Below are 12873 nucleotides of genomic sequence, written 5' to 3'. Positions count from 1 at the left end.
ATTATCTTTATCTTTAAAAAAAAAAAAAAAAGTTCAGGGAAAAAATCTCCATGTTTTATTTGTAATGTTTGTATGTTGTGGTTGTTATGGTGGAAACAGTTCCACTTCTGTCCACAGGAGGGCGACAAAATCCCAGAAACACATTTAGAAAACTCACATTAACTTCATCATTCAATGTTTATAACCTGATAAAATCATATTAAAAACACTTTAAGACCTCAAATTCAGATAATTCTATTTTTTAAAGACAGTTTAATGACCTGCAGAGACGCTGTTTTAATCCTGATGTGTTTTTAGAGCTGTATTTTTAATTCATTTATTTTATCTGCAGTTGGAAAAAAAAAATTCTGATAATTGATAACTGATAATCAGTCGACCTCTAACACACACACACACACACACACACACTCTTCTTTCTATACCTGTGAGGACCATCAGTGAACTGTTTTTGATAATGAAGCTGAATGTTGAACTGAATTGACTTTATAAAGTGAATAAATTCTGAGCAGAGGACAAAACTGTTTGTTTTTGAGTGTTTTTGGAGATAACAGGACGTTTTGTTGTGATAAAAGTGTCTTCAACCTCCACAGGAACAACAACCAAAAATCATTCAGATTAAGAGTTTTTCACCTCGTTAGGCTCAAAAATCAGTTTAACCCTGATGATCTGATGGAGATTTCTTTCTAAAGGAATAGTTTGGGTTTTTTTTATCAGTGTATTTTCTGACAGGAAACCACTCTCTACAAACCAACCAAACTCCATTCATAAAATCATTAATTTTATCTCACACAACACAGGAGTTGTTGTTCTGCTGCCTCCATCTGTTAGTGTGTTTGTGTTACTGTGAGACTTCAGTGTTTTAAAAAGTTAGTTCAGATTCACTGAAGTCACACAGTAACACAAACACACTAACAGATGGAGGCAGCAGCAGACCAACAACTCCTGTGTTGTGTGAGATAAAATTAATGATTTTGTTAATGGAGTTTGGTTGGTTTGGTTTGAGAGTATTTTCATACTGTGGTATTGGTACTTCTACTGCATCACTTCATATCAGTATTTTGAGTCTTGATTTAAACTTTCACTTTCTTAAAAAAGCCTAAAATTCTGTAGTGATTTTTGTAAGAAGATTAATTCATATCTTTGGATAAAATTAGCAACAAACTATTTTATTTATTTCATTTATTTGTTTGACAGTGATGATACATGTTGCCATAGTTACATTTAAGTAAAAAATGCAACCGATGCAACATACAGAGGACATGCAGCCAAAGCTTGACTTGAATTTATAATGGAAAATAAATTTTGCTTCCACACAATACTTAATAACAATAATAGTAAATAATTGTGAATAAAAAAGTATAAAACTTGATGTTAAAGACTAAACATTCTCACTGCGAGTGTCACAGAGACATTTATCTTCATGTTAGTGGATGTAAAAAAGGAATCTTCTGCAGTTTGAGGTTATTAAAGTTATTTTCGGTTTCACTGCTTCATGCTTGGACCCTTCTGATCAATTATTTATTGAACAAAATGTCAAAAAAAAAGACAAATGTCCATCACAGGTTGCCACAAATGAATTCATTCTTGGTCTGATGATCAACAGCTCAAAATATTAAAAAGTAAATTATGTGACACAAAGACTTGAGGACCAAACATTTCAACACGTGTGTCTGAATCTGCTCACTGATTAATCAACTCATCAGTTCAGGGTGAAAAAAAATCAGACAAGTGGCACAAAATCTCAGTGTCGAGCAGCTGTGATGTCATCACACAAACGAGCCAATCAGCCGTGTCCGTGGTGCGTTTTGAGTCCTTATTTCCCAGCGACCACGGACAGCTGGTCTCTGATGCGTCCCAGTCCGTCCAGTATGGTGTCCAGAGACTCCCTGCTCAGCTCCACCGTCACCGTGGAAACCGACTCACCGCCCTCTGACGGATCGTCCATCTGAAAACACGTCATGAGACAAATGTAATGTATCTGTCCTTGTATGTAAAGAAATTTATTTTAAAAGGTACATTTGTACTTTTGACCTTTGACCTGTAGTCATGTGACCTCAAGACATGCAGGTCACATGACCACGACGGCTGGTTCCCACCTTCAGCTGAACCAGGCAGGTCGGGATGGACATTCGACTGATGGAGTCTGAGCCGGTTACCATGTCAACTCTCCAGTCCAAGTCCTTCAGCTGAGGGAGGGAGACTACACACACACACACACACACACACACACACACACACACACACACACACACACACACACACACAGTTTAGAGCACACACACACACACACACACACACACACACACACACACACAGTTTAGAGCCCACACACACACACACACACACACACACACACACACACACACACACAGTTTAGAGCCCACACACACACACACACACACACACACACACACACACAGTTTAGAGCACACACACACACACACACACACACACACACACACACACACAGTTTAGAGCCCACACACACACTCACACACTCACACACACACACACACACACACACACACACACACACACACACACACACACACACAGAGTTTAGAACACACACACACACACACACACACACACACACACACACACACACACAGTTTAGAGCCCACTCACACACACACACACGCACACACACACACACACACACACACACACACACACAGATCGTTTGGACTCACTCTGATGACTGAGAGCTTCTGTCCTCCATGTTGGACTGAAAAACATCAGAGGGAGACGTGTGATGTCATTACAGCCTGTTGTTACATCATATTCAGCCGACCAATAGAAAGAAGAATCACTCATGATTTATTTTACACATCTCATTAATAATTCATGAATAATATCCTTTAATAAACTTTTAATAAATTAGTTTTTAAATTGAATAAAATCAGAGGTTTAAACTGAAAAAAGGGGAATTTGTCTCGAGGCAAATCTGCAATTCAACGAATTAAACATCAATAATAAAATAATATTTATTATTTATTTATAGTGATTTTTTTGTGCCATATTCCATCCTCAGGAATTATGATCCGATAAAATAAAGTGATGAAGGAATGAAACTAATAATCAAGTTATTGTTATGTGAAATGTTTTGCTCCTGTTTGGAGTTACAAATTTACAAAAACATTATTTGTCTTCATTTTAAAAAGAAAATTCTGGATCCATTTTTGACCAAATACTTCAGCACCATACGCTCGGCTGCAGCCAATCAGCTTAGGCCTCCCTCACTGAGAGGCGGGGCTACCATACCGCTCAGGTAAATCACAGTCTCACCTGTTCAGGCTGCAGGCTCAGACACACCACAGGTGAGATCAGCAGAGGCTCCATCAGACCATATTACTGTCATTTTGAATATTTTACACTTTGCTGAGTTTTATAATAACATTATTTTAAATTTATCACCTTTTTTACAACTGAAAATTATGTCTGTGAAATAAACCTTTGTTTGTTTTATGTACTGAGATAAAGTTTCACTGATTTTATTGCAGTAAAAAGGTGAATATGAAGCAGACAAACCGACTGATTTAATGATCCTGACCTGTTCTCCAGCAGGATCTTTGTGATCAGGTTCTTCAGACTGGAGTGGAACGTCTCGGGGAAGAGGTCAAGGATCTGCTCTGGAGAGCTGAGGTTGTAGAAGAGGACGTGGTGAGACAGGACGTGGAGAGACTGGACCAGCTGCAGGACAAAGACACACACACCTTACCTTTCTGTCAGACAGACTTTTCTGACAGGAAAACACCAATAAATAAGATAAATATCACTCTGTACAAACCAACCAAACTCCATTGATAAAAGCAGCAATTTTCTCTCTCAGAACTCAGGAGTTGTTGTTCTGCTGCTGCCTCCATCTGTTAGTGTTTGTGTTACTGTGTGACTTCAGTGAGTCTGAACTAAACTTTTTAAAAACACTCAAGTCTCACAACAACACAAACACACTAACAGATGGAGGCAGCAGCAGAACAACAACTCCTGAGTTCTGAGAGAGAAAATTGCAGCTTTTATCAATGGAGTTTGGTTGGTTTAACATTGAGCTGGTCTTGTTGACATCATCTTGGTCTTTGGGAAACACTGATCAACATTTTTTACCATTTTCTTTGCCCAATCTAACAAATGATTAATCAACAATTAATCAAGAAAATGATTGACAGATTAATTGATAAGAACAACAATCGTTACAGGAAAGACTTGAACAACAGGTCCAAACATGGTGGACACCCATGTGCTTCTCATGTTTGGTCCTATTTGTCAAGTGACAGAATTAATTGATGGATTAATTGATAAAATTATTGATAGATTAACCAAAGTGTTACCTGAGCAGCCTGAGCTGCAGGGATGCTGAGTGCAGCTGCTGTGCTTTCTGTCAGACGCCGACTCGGACCTCTGTGACTCTGAACACAAACGTCTCTCACTGCGTCTTTAGACGGAGCCTGAAGACAGACACACACACACACACACACACAGACACACACACACACACACACACACAGACAGACACAGACAGACACACACACACACACACACACACACACACACACACACACAGACACACACAGACATATATATACATATACATATATATATATATATATATATATATATATATATATATATATATATATACATACATATGTATATACATATATAGTTATCATATATTCCATCCTCTTCCTGTGTGTCCAGATGTGTTGTTATGTTGTTGTTATAAAGTTAAAAGGAGCTCCACCTCCAATCAATTATTCATAATGATCAAATATTATAAAAGATTTAATCCTATAAAACTGTGAGGGACAATTCTGCAGAGTAGTACTTTTTACTCCTGATACTTCAAGTACTTTTTGCTAAAAGTACTTCTACTTCAGTATGAATGCAGTACATATTCAGTTTACTATCAGAGAGTAAAGAAACCTGAAAATATTCACATTTAAGAAGCTGAAATCAGATCATTTTTTCTTTAAAAACTGACTTATGATTTTGATCTTGATTTTGAAATGATTAATCGATTAGCAGAATAGTTGCCAATCAATTTAATAACCAGTTGTGTGTTAATGATTCACTACAGCGGCTGTGAACTGATCATAGACGTATTATAATGGTTATAATAACGCTTTTTATCTGTGAAAATACTGATGCTATTAGCAGCTAACAGGCTAATACAGAACTGTAACGTTCAGCTGCTTTAATCAAACCACAGAAGAAGAACACGAAACGCAGTTAGACTTTAATGTCCCGACAACTGTTATTAAACAGTGTCGATTTGATCGATCAATACCTTCAGGAGAAGCTGTAGGTTGTTGAAATGTTCGCTGGAGACAGTGGCGGCCATGTTGGCATGTGACGTCCAGGGACAGTCATGTGACAGATAGCGGCGCCACTGCTCATGGGAAATGAAGTGCACTCGAGAAACATGACTTCAGAGAGCTAAAACCAGAGGCAAAAAACAGGCATTTAAATAATTTTATTTGATTTAATAGCGACAACTGAAAAACATGAGAAAATATATTGAATGAAGAAAATATGTAAAATATTTAAATTAATTAAACGGGTTTTTTTTGTTTTTTTTAAACGAGCAGGAGCAATAGAGCACATGGAGGCAAAACACATTTAAAAAGATTAAACAGCAAATAAAGTAACAAAAAGCTTTTTATTATTAAATGTTCCTGTCATTTTCCCTCTTTTAACAGTTAATCCAACATTTTTACTGACACCTGAAGGCAGCAGGCTTCAAATAAACTACAACAGATCAGAACTGGCAAATCTGAATAACTAAATCCACAATGATGAACTAAATTAAACCCAACAATTATACATTTTATGACAATTAAAAAAACAAAACAAACAAACAAACAAACAGCAAACATAGGCTAAATTCTATAACATTTCCTAACAGTACTGATCGATCATCAAAGTAAAATAAATACATTTATAATAGCAAATACTAATAAAATAAACCTTTAATATATGGATGATAACAATAAACCCTGTCAGAATATAAGCTAACATGCCTAACCCTAACAACAATAATAAAAGTAGGGATAATACCAGAAACCAAGGATTTTAATCCACAATATGATATTTTTTGCGACTAAAAGAAAAAGAAAACTGACGACCTGAGAAAAAGTCTTTTATTAGATAATAAATCTGACATCACAAATCATTAAACATTTAACATCTAATATTATAGTGGGGTACTGAAACATTTTTAAATATGATATTTGATATATTGTTACAGTCCGGATAATAATCAATAATACAGTCGTCTATATATTGTGTAAAAATAAACGTATATTATTGTGTCTGAACATACAGATAATAAACAGTGACAGTGATAGAGGTTATAAATGGATATAAGCCTTCATAATAACACCTGAACAGTGTGTCCGGCGGGGCGGAGCGGAGAGGAGCGGCTCTCTGCAGTGAGTCTCTGCGGGGGACGGAGCGCCTCACACGGGATGTGGAGTCTGTCGGTGTCCGGTGAAGATGTCCGTGTCCGGGATGAAGAAGCAGCTGCATAAAGCCAGTCAGGTAACCGGAGGGACGAACCGGACTGACGGATGGATTAATAATGTCTGTGTTCAGTGTGTCCTCTGTTACTGCGACACAGGGCCTGCTGCTGCACAGCACTATCGATCCATCACATCACGACTAATACATCTGATCAATATCGATCCATCGCGTCACCATTAATACATCAGAACAATATCGATCCATCACGTCACAAAGACTTTGATGATAAATGACGATAAATCAGTTTGATATTCCTGCAGTTTATCTGTTCACCCAAAACCGCCGTTGCCTGTTTTTATTACTACAGTTACTGATTACTGATTACTACAATCATTACTACCACTGCCAGTACCACCATTATAACCAGCCTACTGGTTCCACTATGACTGCTAACTGCTACTGCTAATATACTTTTCATTTTTTACCTTTAGAGCTACTTTAAAAAATATATTACAATACAGTTACTGATTACCTGTTACAAAATGTAATCAGTAACTGAATCCAAATATCACAATGTTAAATTAATGTAGCGTTAATTAATTACCATCAGGTGTGGATTATCTCAGTAATTAGCTCTAAGTAATTAAATAACAAAGCGGTTGGTCTGTGTAGCTAATGTTGGTCTGTGTAACTAATGTTGGTCTGTGTAGCTAATGTTGGTCTGTGTAACTAATGTTGGTCTGTGTAACTAATGTTGGTCTGTGTAGCTAATGTTGGTCTGTGTAACTAATGTTGGTCTGTGTAGCTAATGTTGGTCTGTGTAGCTAACTAATGGTTGGTCTGTGTAACTAATGTTGGTCTGTGTAGCTAATGTTGGTCTGTGTAGTTAATGTTGGTCTGTGTAGCTAATGTTGGTCTGTGTACCTAATGGTTGGTCTGTGTAGTTAATGTTGGTCTGTGTAGTTAATATTGGTCTGTGTAGTTAATGTTGGTCTGTGTAGCTAACTAATGGTTGGTCTGTGTAGCTAATGTTGGTCTGTGTAGTTAATGTTGGTCTGTGTAGCTAATGTTGGTCTGTGTAGCTAACGTTGGTCTGTGTAGTTAACGTTGGTCTGTGTAGTTAATGTTGGTCTGTGTAGCTAATGTTAGTCTGTGTAACTAATGTTGGTCTGTGTAGCTAATGTTAGTCTGTGTAACTAATGTTGGTCTGTGTAGCTAATGTTGGTCTGTGTAGTTAATGTTGGTCTGTGTAGCTAACTAATGGTTGGTCTGTGTAGCTAACGTAAGCGGTTGGTCTGTGTAGCTAATGTTGGTCTGTGTAGCTAACGTTGGTCTGTGTAACTAATGTTGGTCTGTGTAGCTAATGTTGGTCTGTGTAGCTAACGTTGGTCTGTGTAGCTAATGTTGGTCTGTGTAGCTAACGTTGGTCTGTGTCTGTGTGTTTGGTCTAATTACATCTTGTATGTTTTTTGTCTTCTTACATCTGATGTAATATTTTTACAATTGATGTCACTTCCTGCAGCTGCTGAATGAGAGGCTGATGGGAGCTGAAGGAACAAAGATGGACGACGACTTTCTAAAGATGGAGAAGGTGAAACTGAAAGCTGCACTGAGATCATGATCTGATCTGAACTGATGAGACAAACTGACGGATTGACTGACATCCTGTCTGTCCTCCTGTCTGTCTTCCTGTGCGTCTGTCCTCCTGTCTCTCTGTCAGAGTGTTACAGTGATCCACTCTCTGCTGGCTGAGCTGCTGTCCAAAACTACAGAGTTCCTGCAACCAAACCCAGGTACTAAAAAAAACTACGGTCATAAACGCACCACAGCTGCTTTCACTGAACACACCTGACTGACAGACAGTCAAAGATGCATCTGTTGGTATAAACCATGTTGAAGTGAGCGTCTTTGTGTCTCCGCAGCTGACAGAGCCAAACTGAGCATGCTCAACACCATGTCCAGGATCCGAGGACAGGGGAAGTCGGTGGGCTACCCGCAGACAGAGGGCATTCTGGGTGATTGTATGTTGCACTACAGCCAGGAGCTCGGAGCTGCTTCTGAATTTGGTACGCTGCCAGACAGTTAGTGTGAGAGCTGCATCTCCATGGTAACAACCAAGAAATGGTGAAGAAGATGTGACATTAAAGATGTAACGCAGCACAAACAGTGACAGAGGGAAGAGTATACATAGTACTTGAGTAAAACAAGACTCTTGTAAAAGTAGAAGTACTGATTCAACTTGTATACTGCAGTAAAAGTGAAATGTCCTCAAAGTGAACAAGTAAAAAGTTGTCCTCTGAAGGACATTTTTAATGACTGTTTTTGTGCAAAGACAAGTGAACCTCAGCTTTTGTCCACCAGAGTCTTTTAACGTTGTTTTCATCTTGTTACGTTGTTTATATCCTTTCCATCTCACCATGTCTCTGTGGTCGTGTCTCCCTTTGTGTCTGTTTCATCTTGTTACATTCTTACTTCTTGTTATGTCATTTTTATTCTTTGACATTGTTTTCGTTTCGTCATCTTTTCCATCTTGTCACGTCAGTTTCATTTTGTTGAGTCTTACTCATCTGTTGGCCCTGGAGGGAAATTCAGAAATCTGCAGACAGAAATACACAAACTGAAACCAAACAGGAAGAAAATGTTTACATCTTTATTTTTGACTCTCCTCTTGCTTTTCCTGTTTTTTCTTTGTTTGTCTATGCTGCCCTCATCCTCTGATTGGTCCTTCTGTCTGTCCTCCTGTCGGTCCTCCTGTCGGTCCTCCTGTTGGTCCTCTGGTTGGTCCTTCTGTCATCCTTCCTGTCTGTCCTCCTGTCTGTCCTCCTGTTGGTCCTCTGGTTGGTCCTCTGGTTGGTCCTCCTGTCATCCTTCCTGTCTGTCCTCCTGTCGGTGCTCTGGTCGGTCCTCTGGTCGGTCCTCCTGTCTGTCCTCCTGTTGGTCCTCTGGTTGGTCCTCTGGTCGGTCCTCCTGTCGGTCCTCCTGTCGGTCCTCCTGTCGGTCCTCTGGTCGGTCCTCCTGTCTGTCCTCCTGTTGGTCCTCTGGTTGGTCCTCTGGTCGGTCCTCCTGTCTGTCCTCCTGTTGGTCCTCTGGTGGTCCAGGCGGTGCTCTGTCTGGTGTGGGTGAAGCTCTGCAGCAGGTTGCTCAGTCCAGGGACACTCTGGATGTCAACGTCAAACACACCTTCATCGACCCACTGCAGGACATCTACAACACCGAGCTGAAGGACATCAGGGTGAGAGGACGCTGGCAACAACACAAAACATTTCATAAGATATTGAAGAAAAAAGGTTATTTTTTAATGTTCACATATTTGAGTTTAACTGGAAGAGAAACAGCTCAGCATGTCCAGATGTCCAGCAACCACGTCAACATTTCTGATCTTTGTCCTGATTGGCTCCTCAGTTCCAGCTGAAGAAGCTGAATGGGCATCGGCTGGACTTCGACTACAAGCGGAGACGGAGAGGTAAAGTCCCGGTGGAAGAGGTCGGACAGGCCTGGAACAAGTTCATGACGTCCAAAGAGCTGGCAGAGCGGAGCATGTTCGTCCTGCTGCAGAACGACGTGAGTCTGAACAACAATCTTTACCTGACGGTAATAAATGGAGATCTTTAAAAGTCAATATGACGGCGTAATAATCAATACATACTGATTAATATTAAATGATCTTCTCTCGGACACATCAGTGTCCCTGCGTCGTCCCAGCTGTTGTTTCACGTTTCCTCCTGCAGGTCGATCGGCTCAGTCGTCTGGCGGCTCTGGTCGCTGCGCTGCTGGACTTCCACCGCAACGCCCACCGCATCCTGCTGGGTCTCCATGGCAACCTGCAGGCCAGGTTAGCCTACACCTGTCACATCTCTGCAGAGGAATGACCACAGCACCAGCATGACCATCAATACCCACCCTCCCCAACACAGTGTACCAGTACAGCATAGATAGAATTTATTGGTGTTAATCAAAATTAAATAGTTAAATCAATAAGAACATGCTTGTTTACAAGACAAATACATTTGATTTGGGGAAACTGTCCTCAGAGTCTTACACTTTTTTTTGATGTTATATTGTTGCCTAGTGAGCAAAAAGAGAAAAAAAAAGTGTCTGTCTGGTTTTAATTCTTTTTCATATTTTCACACGTGTTGGAAAACAGGCTGACAGCTGCGAGTAACAAACCAGAGCGACGGTTCAAGTCCAAAAGGATCCGAATCAGAAGCGAACACAACGGCAGCATCGGATTTTACCACCAGCCGTCTGTCACCGCTGCTGTTTCCTCAGGTTACTCTTATATATAAACATATAAACAGTCCGTCCAGGGTTTCACATTTCTTTGTAATAAAATTCTGTGTATCTCTCTGTGACAGGAGAGCAGTTCACAGCGTTACCGTCCAGACCTGGCAGTCCCGTCTCCTGCTACGGTAAGAAAATACTGACAGACGTCACACAGAGGTGATATTTATACTTTAACAGAAAGTCTCCAAAGAGAAAAGATATTAAAGATGGAGATTAAAGGTGGGGTCTGCCACTCTAATCCTGATGTTTCCACACAGTCCTGCTTCTGGACATGGGATGTAAACAAAGTGGGCTGAACTCCACAGCACTAATTCAGCCAATCAGCAACAGTCGTGTGCAGGACAAGGGGAGGAAGGGGGGAGGAAATGAGAGGCGCGAGAATGACTGGCGTGTTCATCCCCAAAAGCAAAGCACATATTTGCCTCATGTTATTCGCACATGTGCGTTTATTCACCAGCGTACGTCCGTGTGCGTCACCTCTTTTCACGTGGTTGGACCTTTTTTACAGCTGACAAGATTATAATGAACATTTTTCACCATTTTGTGACATTTTATGGATCAAACGGCTGATTGATTGTGGAAAGATTATTGCCAGATTGATGACTAGTTGAAAAATAGCGCATGGTGCGCTCCACCTGTTTCAACTAACAAGACTGTGACAGGATTACCTTTTCACCATTTCCTGATCATTTATGGACCAAACGACTAATCAATAAGTGGAAAAACAATTATGCATCAGAAAAACAACAGGTGGAACATAACAGGTGGAACATAACAGGTGGAACATAACAGGTGGAACACACAGGTGGAACACACAGGTGGAGCACACAGGTGGAACACACAGGTGGAACACACAGGTGGAACACACAGGTGGAACACACAGGTGGAGCACACAGGTGGAACACACAGGTGGAACACACAGGTGTACACGTATGTGCTGTTGCTGCAAATATCAAATATCTGATCACACTTTGATGTCCTTCATTAAATATTAACTCTTGTCTGTCTTGGTGTCTCCCGCCCAGCTGACAGTAAGCTGGTCCTGGATCAGCCCTGTTGCCGGGCGATGTACTCCTTCTACCCGAACCGCGACGGCGAGCTGGACTTCAGCGAGGGCGACACCATCATCCTCACCAAGCAGGTCGACGCCAACTGGTACGAGGGAACGCTGGGCAGCCGGTCGGGACTGTTCCCCGTCAGCTACGTGGATGTGCTGGTGCCTCTGCCGTTACCATGACAACATATTATTATTTTAAAAATCAACATCCACAGACTCCACGCTCTGAACGCAGAAATCAGATTGACAGTCGATCTGATTTGTGCCTCAGAGATATGCAACTTCATCAGCTCCTTATTTGCACTTTTTCACGAGCGAATCAGCCGACGGCGATGCGTCTGTTCTACAGGAAATGAAGGCCATAGGTTCTACTGAAGAGCACTTTAGTTTATGATCGCACGTTCTAAAAAATAAATTAAAATACCAGCCACTTAAGGCTCAGTCTGTAAATTTGACAGTTTTAGGCTCCGCCCTCATGACTGATATAAATAAAGATGGACGACGTGTCTCCGCTTCCTCCCACTGGAGAGCCGTGGCGTCTAAGCCCCGCCCACCAGGGCTGCAAACTGTCAGCGCTTTCCTTAATCAATCATTGGTAAAATTAATTAATCAGACTGAAACCTTAAAAATGATGCATTTACCAAACAACCCCTCAATCAAAGTTCTAGTTCCACAGCAACATGTTCCACGTTCTCTGACAGCGTTACATACACCCTCAGAAATAAAGCTAATAACTAGAACCATATAGGGTTCTTCAGCTTGTCCCCATAGGAGAACCATTTTTGGCTCCTGTTAGAACTTTTTACCAAAATTCACTTGGAACCCTTTCAAAGAGTTCTTCTTAGAACCCTACATAAAGGGTTATACCTAGAACCATCTGTGAAAGGTTTCACTTAGAACCCCCTGTGAGAGGTTCTACAGAGAACCCTTTTATGGTGCAGTGGTTCCAGCTAGAACCCTTTCTGGAGGTTCTATCAAGAACCTTTCTACCTTTCTAAAGGTGCTAACAAGAATCCAACGAGGAGGTTCTACTGAGAACATTTTTGTATTATGGTACAAAGAACCCTTGA

The 12873-nt window shown here is 40.6% G+C and overlaps 2 protein-coding genes across 2 annotated transcripts; one reads left to right on the top strand and one right to left on the bottom strand.

Moving 5' to 3' along the window:
* Positions 1-1665: 1665 nt before the first annotated feature.
* Positions 1666-5384, bottom strand: commd9 (COMM domain containing 9). Its single transcript, XM_084734167.1, has 6 exons — positions 5288-5384; positions 4329-4445; positions 3554-3693; positions 2694-2728; positions 2097-2200; positions 1666-1945 (listed from the first exon to the last, which is right to left on the bottom strand). Exons 1-6 carry the CDS (start codon positions 5339-5341, stop codon positions 1814-1816), a joined length of 582 nt encoding a protein of 193 aa, XP_084590293.1. The 5' UTR covers positions 5342-5384; the 3' UTR covers positions 1666-1813.
* A 1017-nt stretch (positions 5385-6401) lies between these two features.
* Positions 6402-12051, top strand: sh3gl3b (SH3-domain GRB2-like 3b). The gene is made up of 9 exons (XM_084733862.1): positions 6402-6588; positions 7985-8053; positions 8183-8255; positions 8385-8528; positions 9561-9694; positions 9865-10023; positions 10191-10294; positions 10607-10731; positions 11772-12051. The coding sequence occupies exons 1-9, from the start codon at positions 6496-6498 to the stop codon at positions 11981-11983; spliced, it is 1113 nt and encodes a 370-aa protein (XP_084589988.1). The 5' UTR covers positions 6402-6495; the 3' UTR covers positions 11984-12051.
* Positions 12052-12873: the final 822 nt, after the last annotated feature.

This window comes from Lutjanus erythropterus, chromosome 13 (assembly GCF_056507025.1).
Source record: "Lutjanus erythropterus isolate fLutEry1 chromosome 13, fLutEry1.hap2, whole genome shotgun sequence".
NCBI lineage: Eukaryota > Metazoa > Chordata > Actinopteri > Lutjaniformes > Lutjanidae > Lutjanus > Lutjanus erythropterus.
This window is presented reverse-complemented; position numbering and strand designations above follow the sequence as displayed.

Bases quoted from the DNA above. Each gene is read 5' to 3' on its own strand.
- commd9 (XM_084734167.1), bottom strand. From the start codon at position 5,341: ATGGCCGCCACTGTCTCCAGCGAACATTTCAACAACCTACAGCTTCTC. The intron at 3,694-4,328 runs GTAACACTTTGG...TTTGTCCTGCAG, and splicing joins CTGCAGCTCAGGCTGCTCAG to CTGGTCCAGTCTCTCCACGT. The intron at 1,946-2,096 runs GTGGGAACCAGC...ACGTGTTTTCAG, and splicing joins CCTGCCTGGTTCAGCTGAAG to ATGGACGATCCGTCAGAGGG.
- sh3gl3b (XM_084733862.1), top strand. From the start codon at position 6,496: ATGTCCGTGTCCGGGATGAAGAAGCAGCTGCATAAAGCCAGTCAGGTA. The intron at 8,054-8,182 runs GTGAAACTGAAA...TCTCTCTGTCAG, and splicing joins ACTTTCTAAAGATGGAGAAG to AGTGTTACAGTGATCCACTC. The intron at 9,695-9,864 runs GTGAGAGGACGC...TTGGCTCCTCAG, and splicing joins CCGAGCTGAAGGACATCAGG to TTCCAGCTGAAGAAGCTGAA.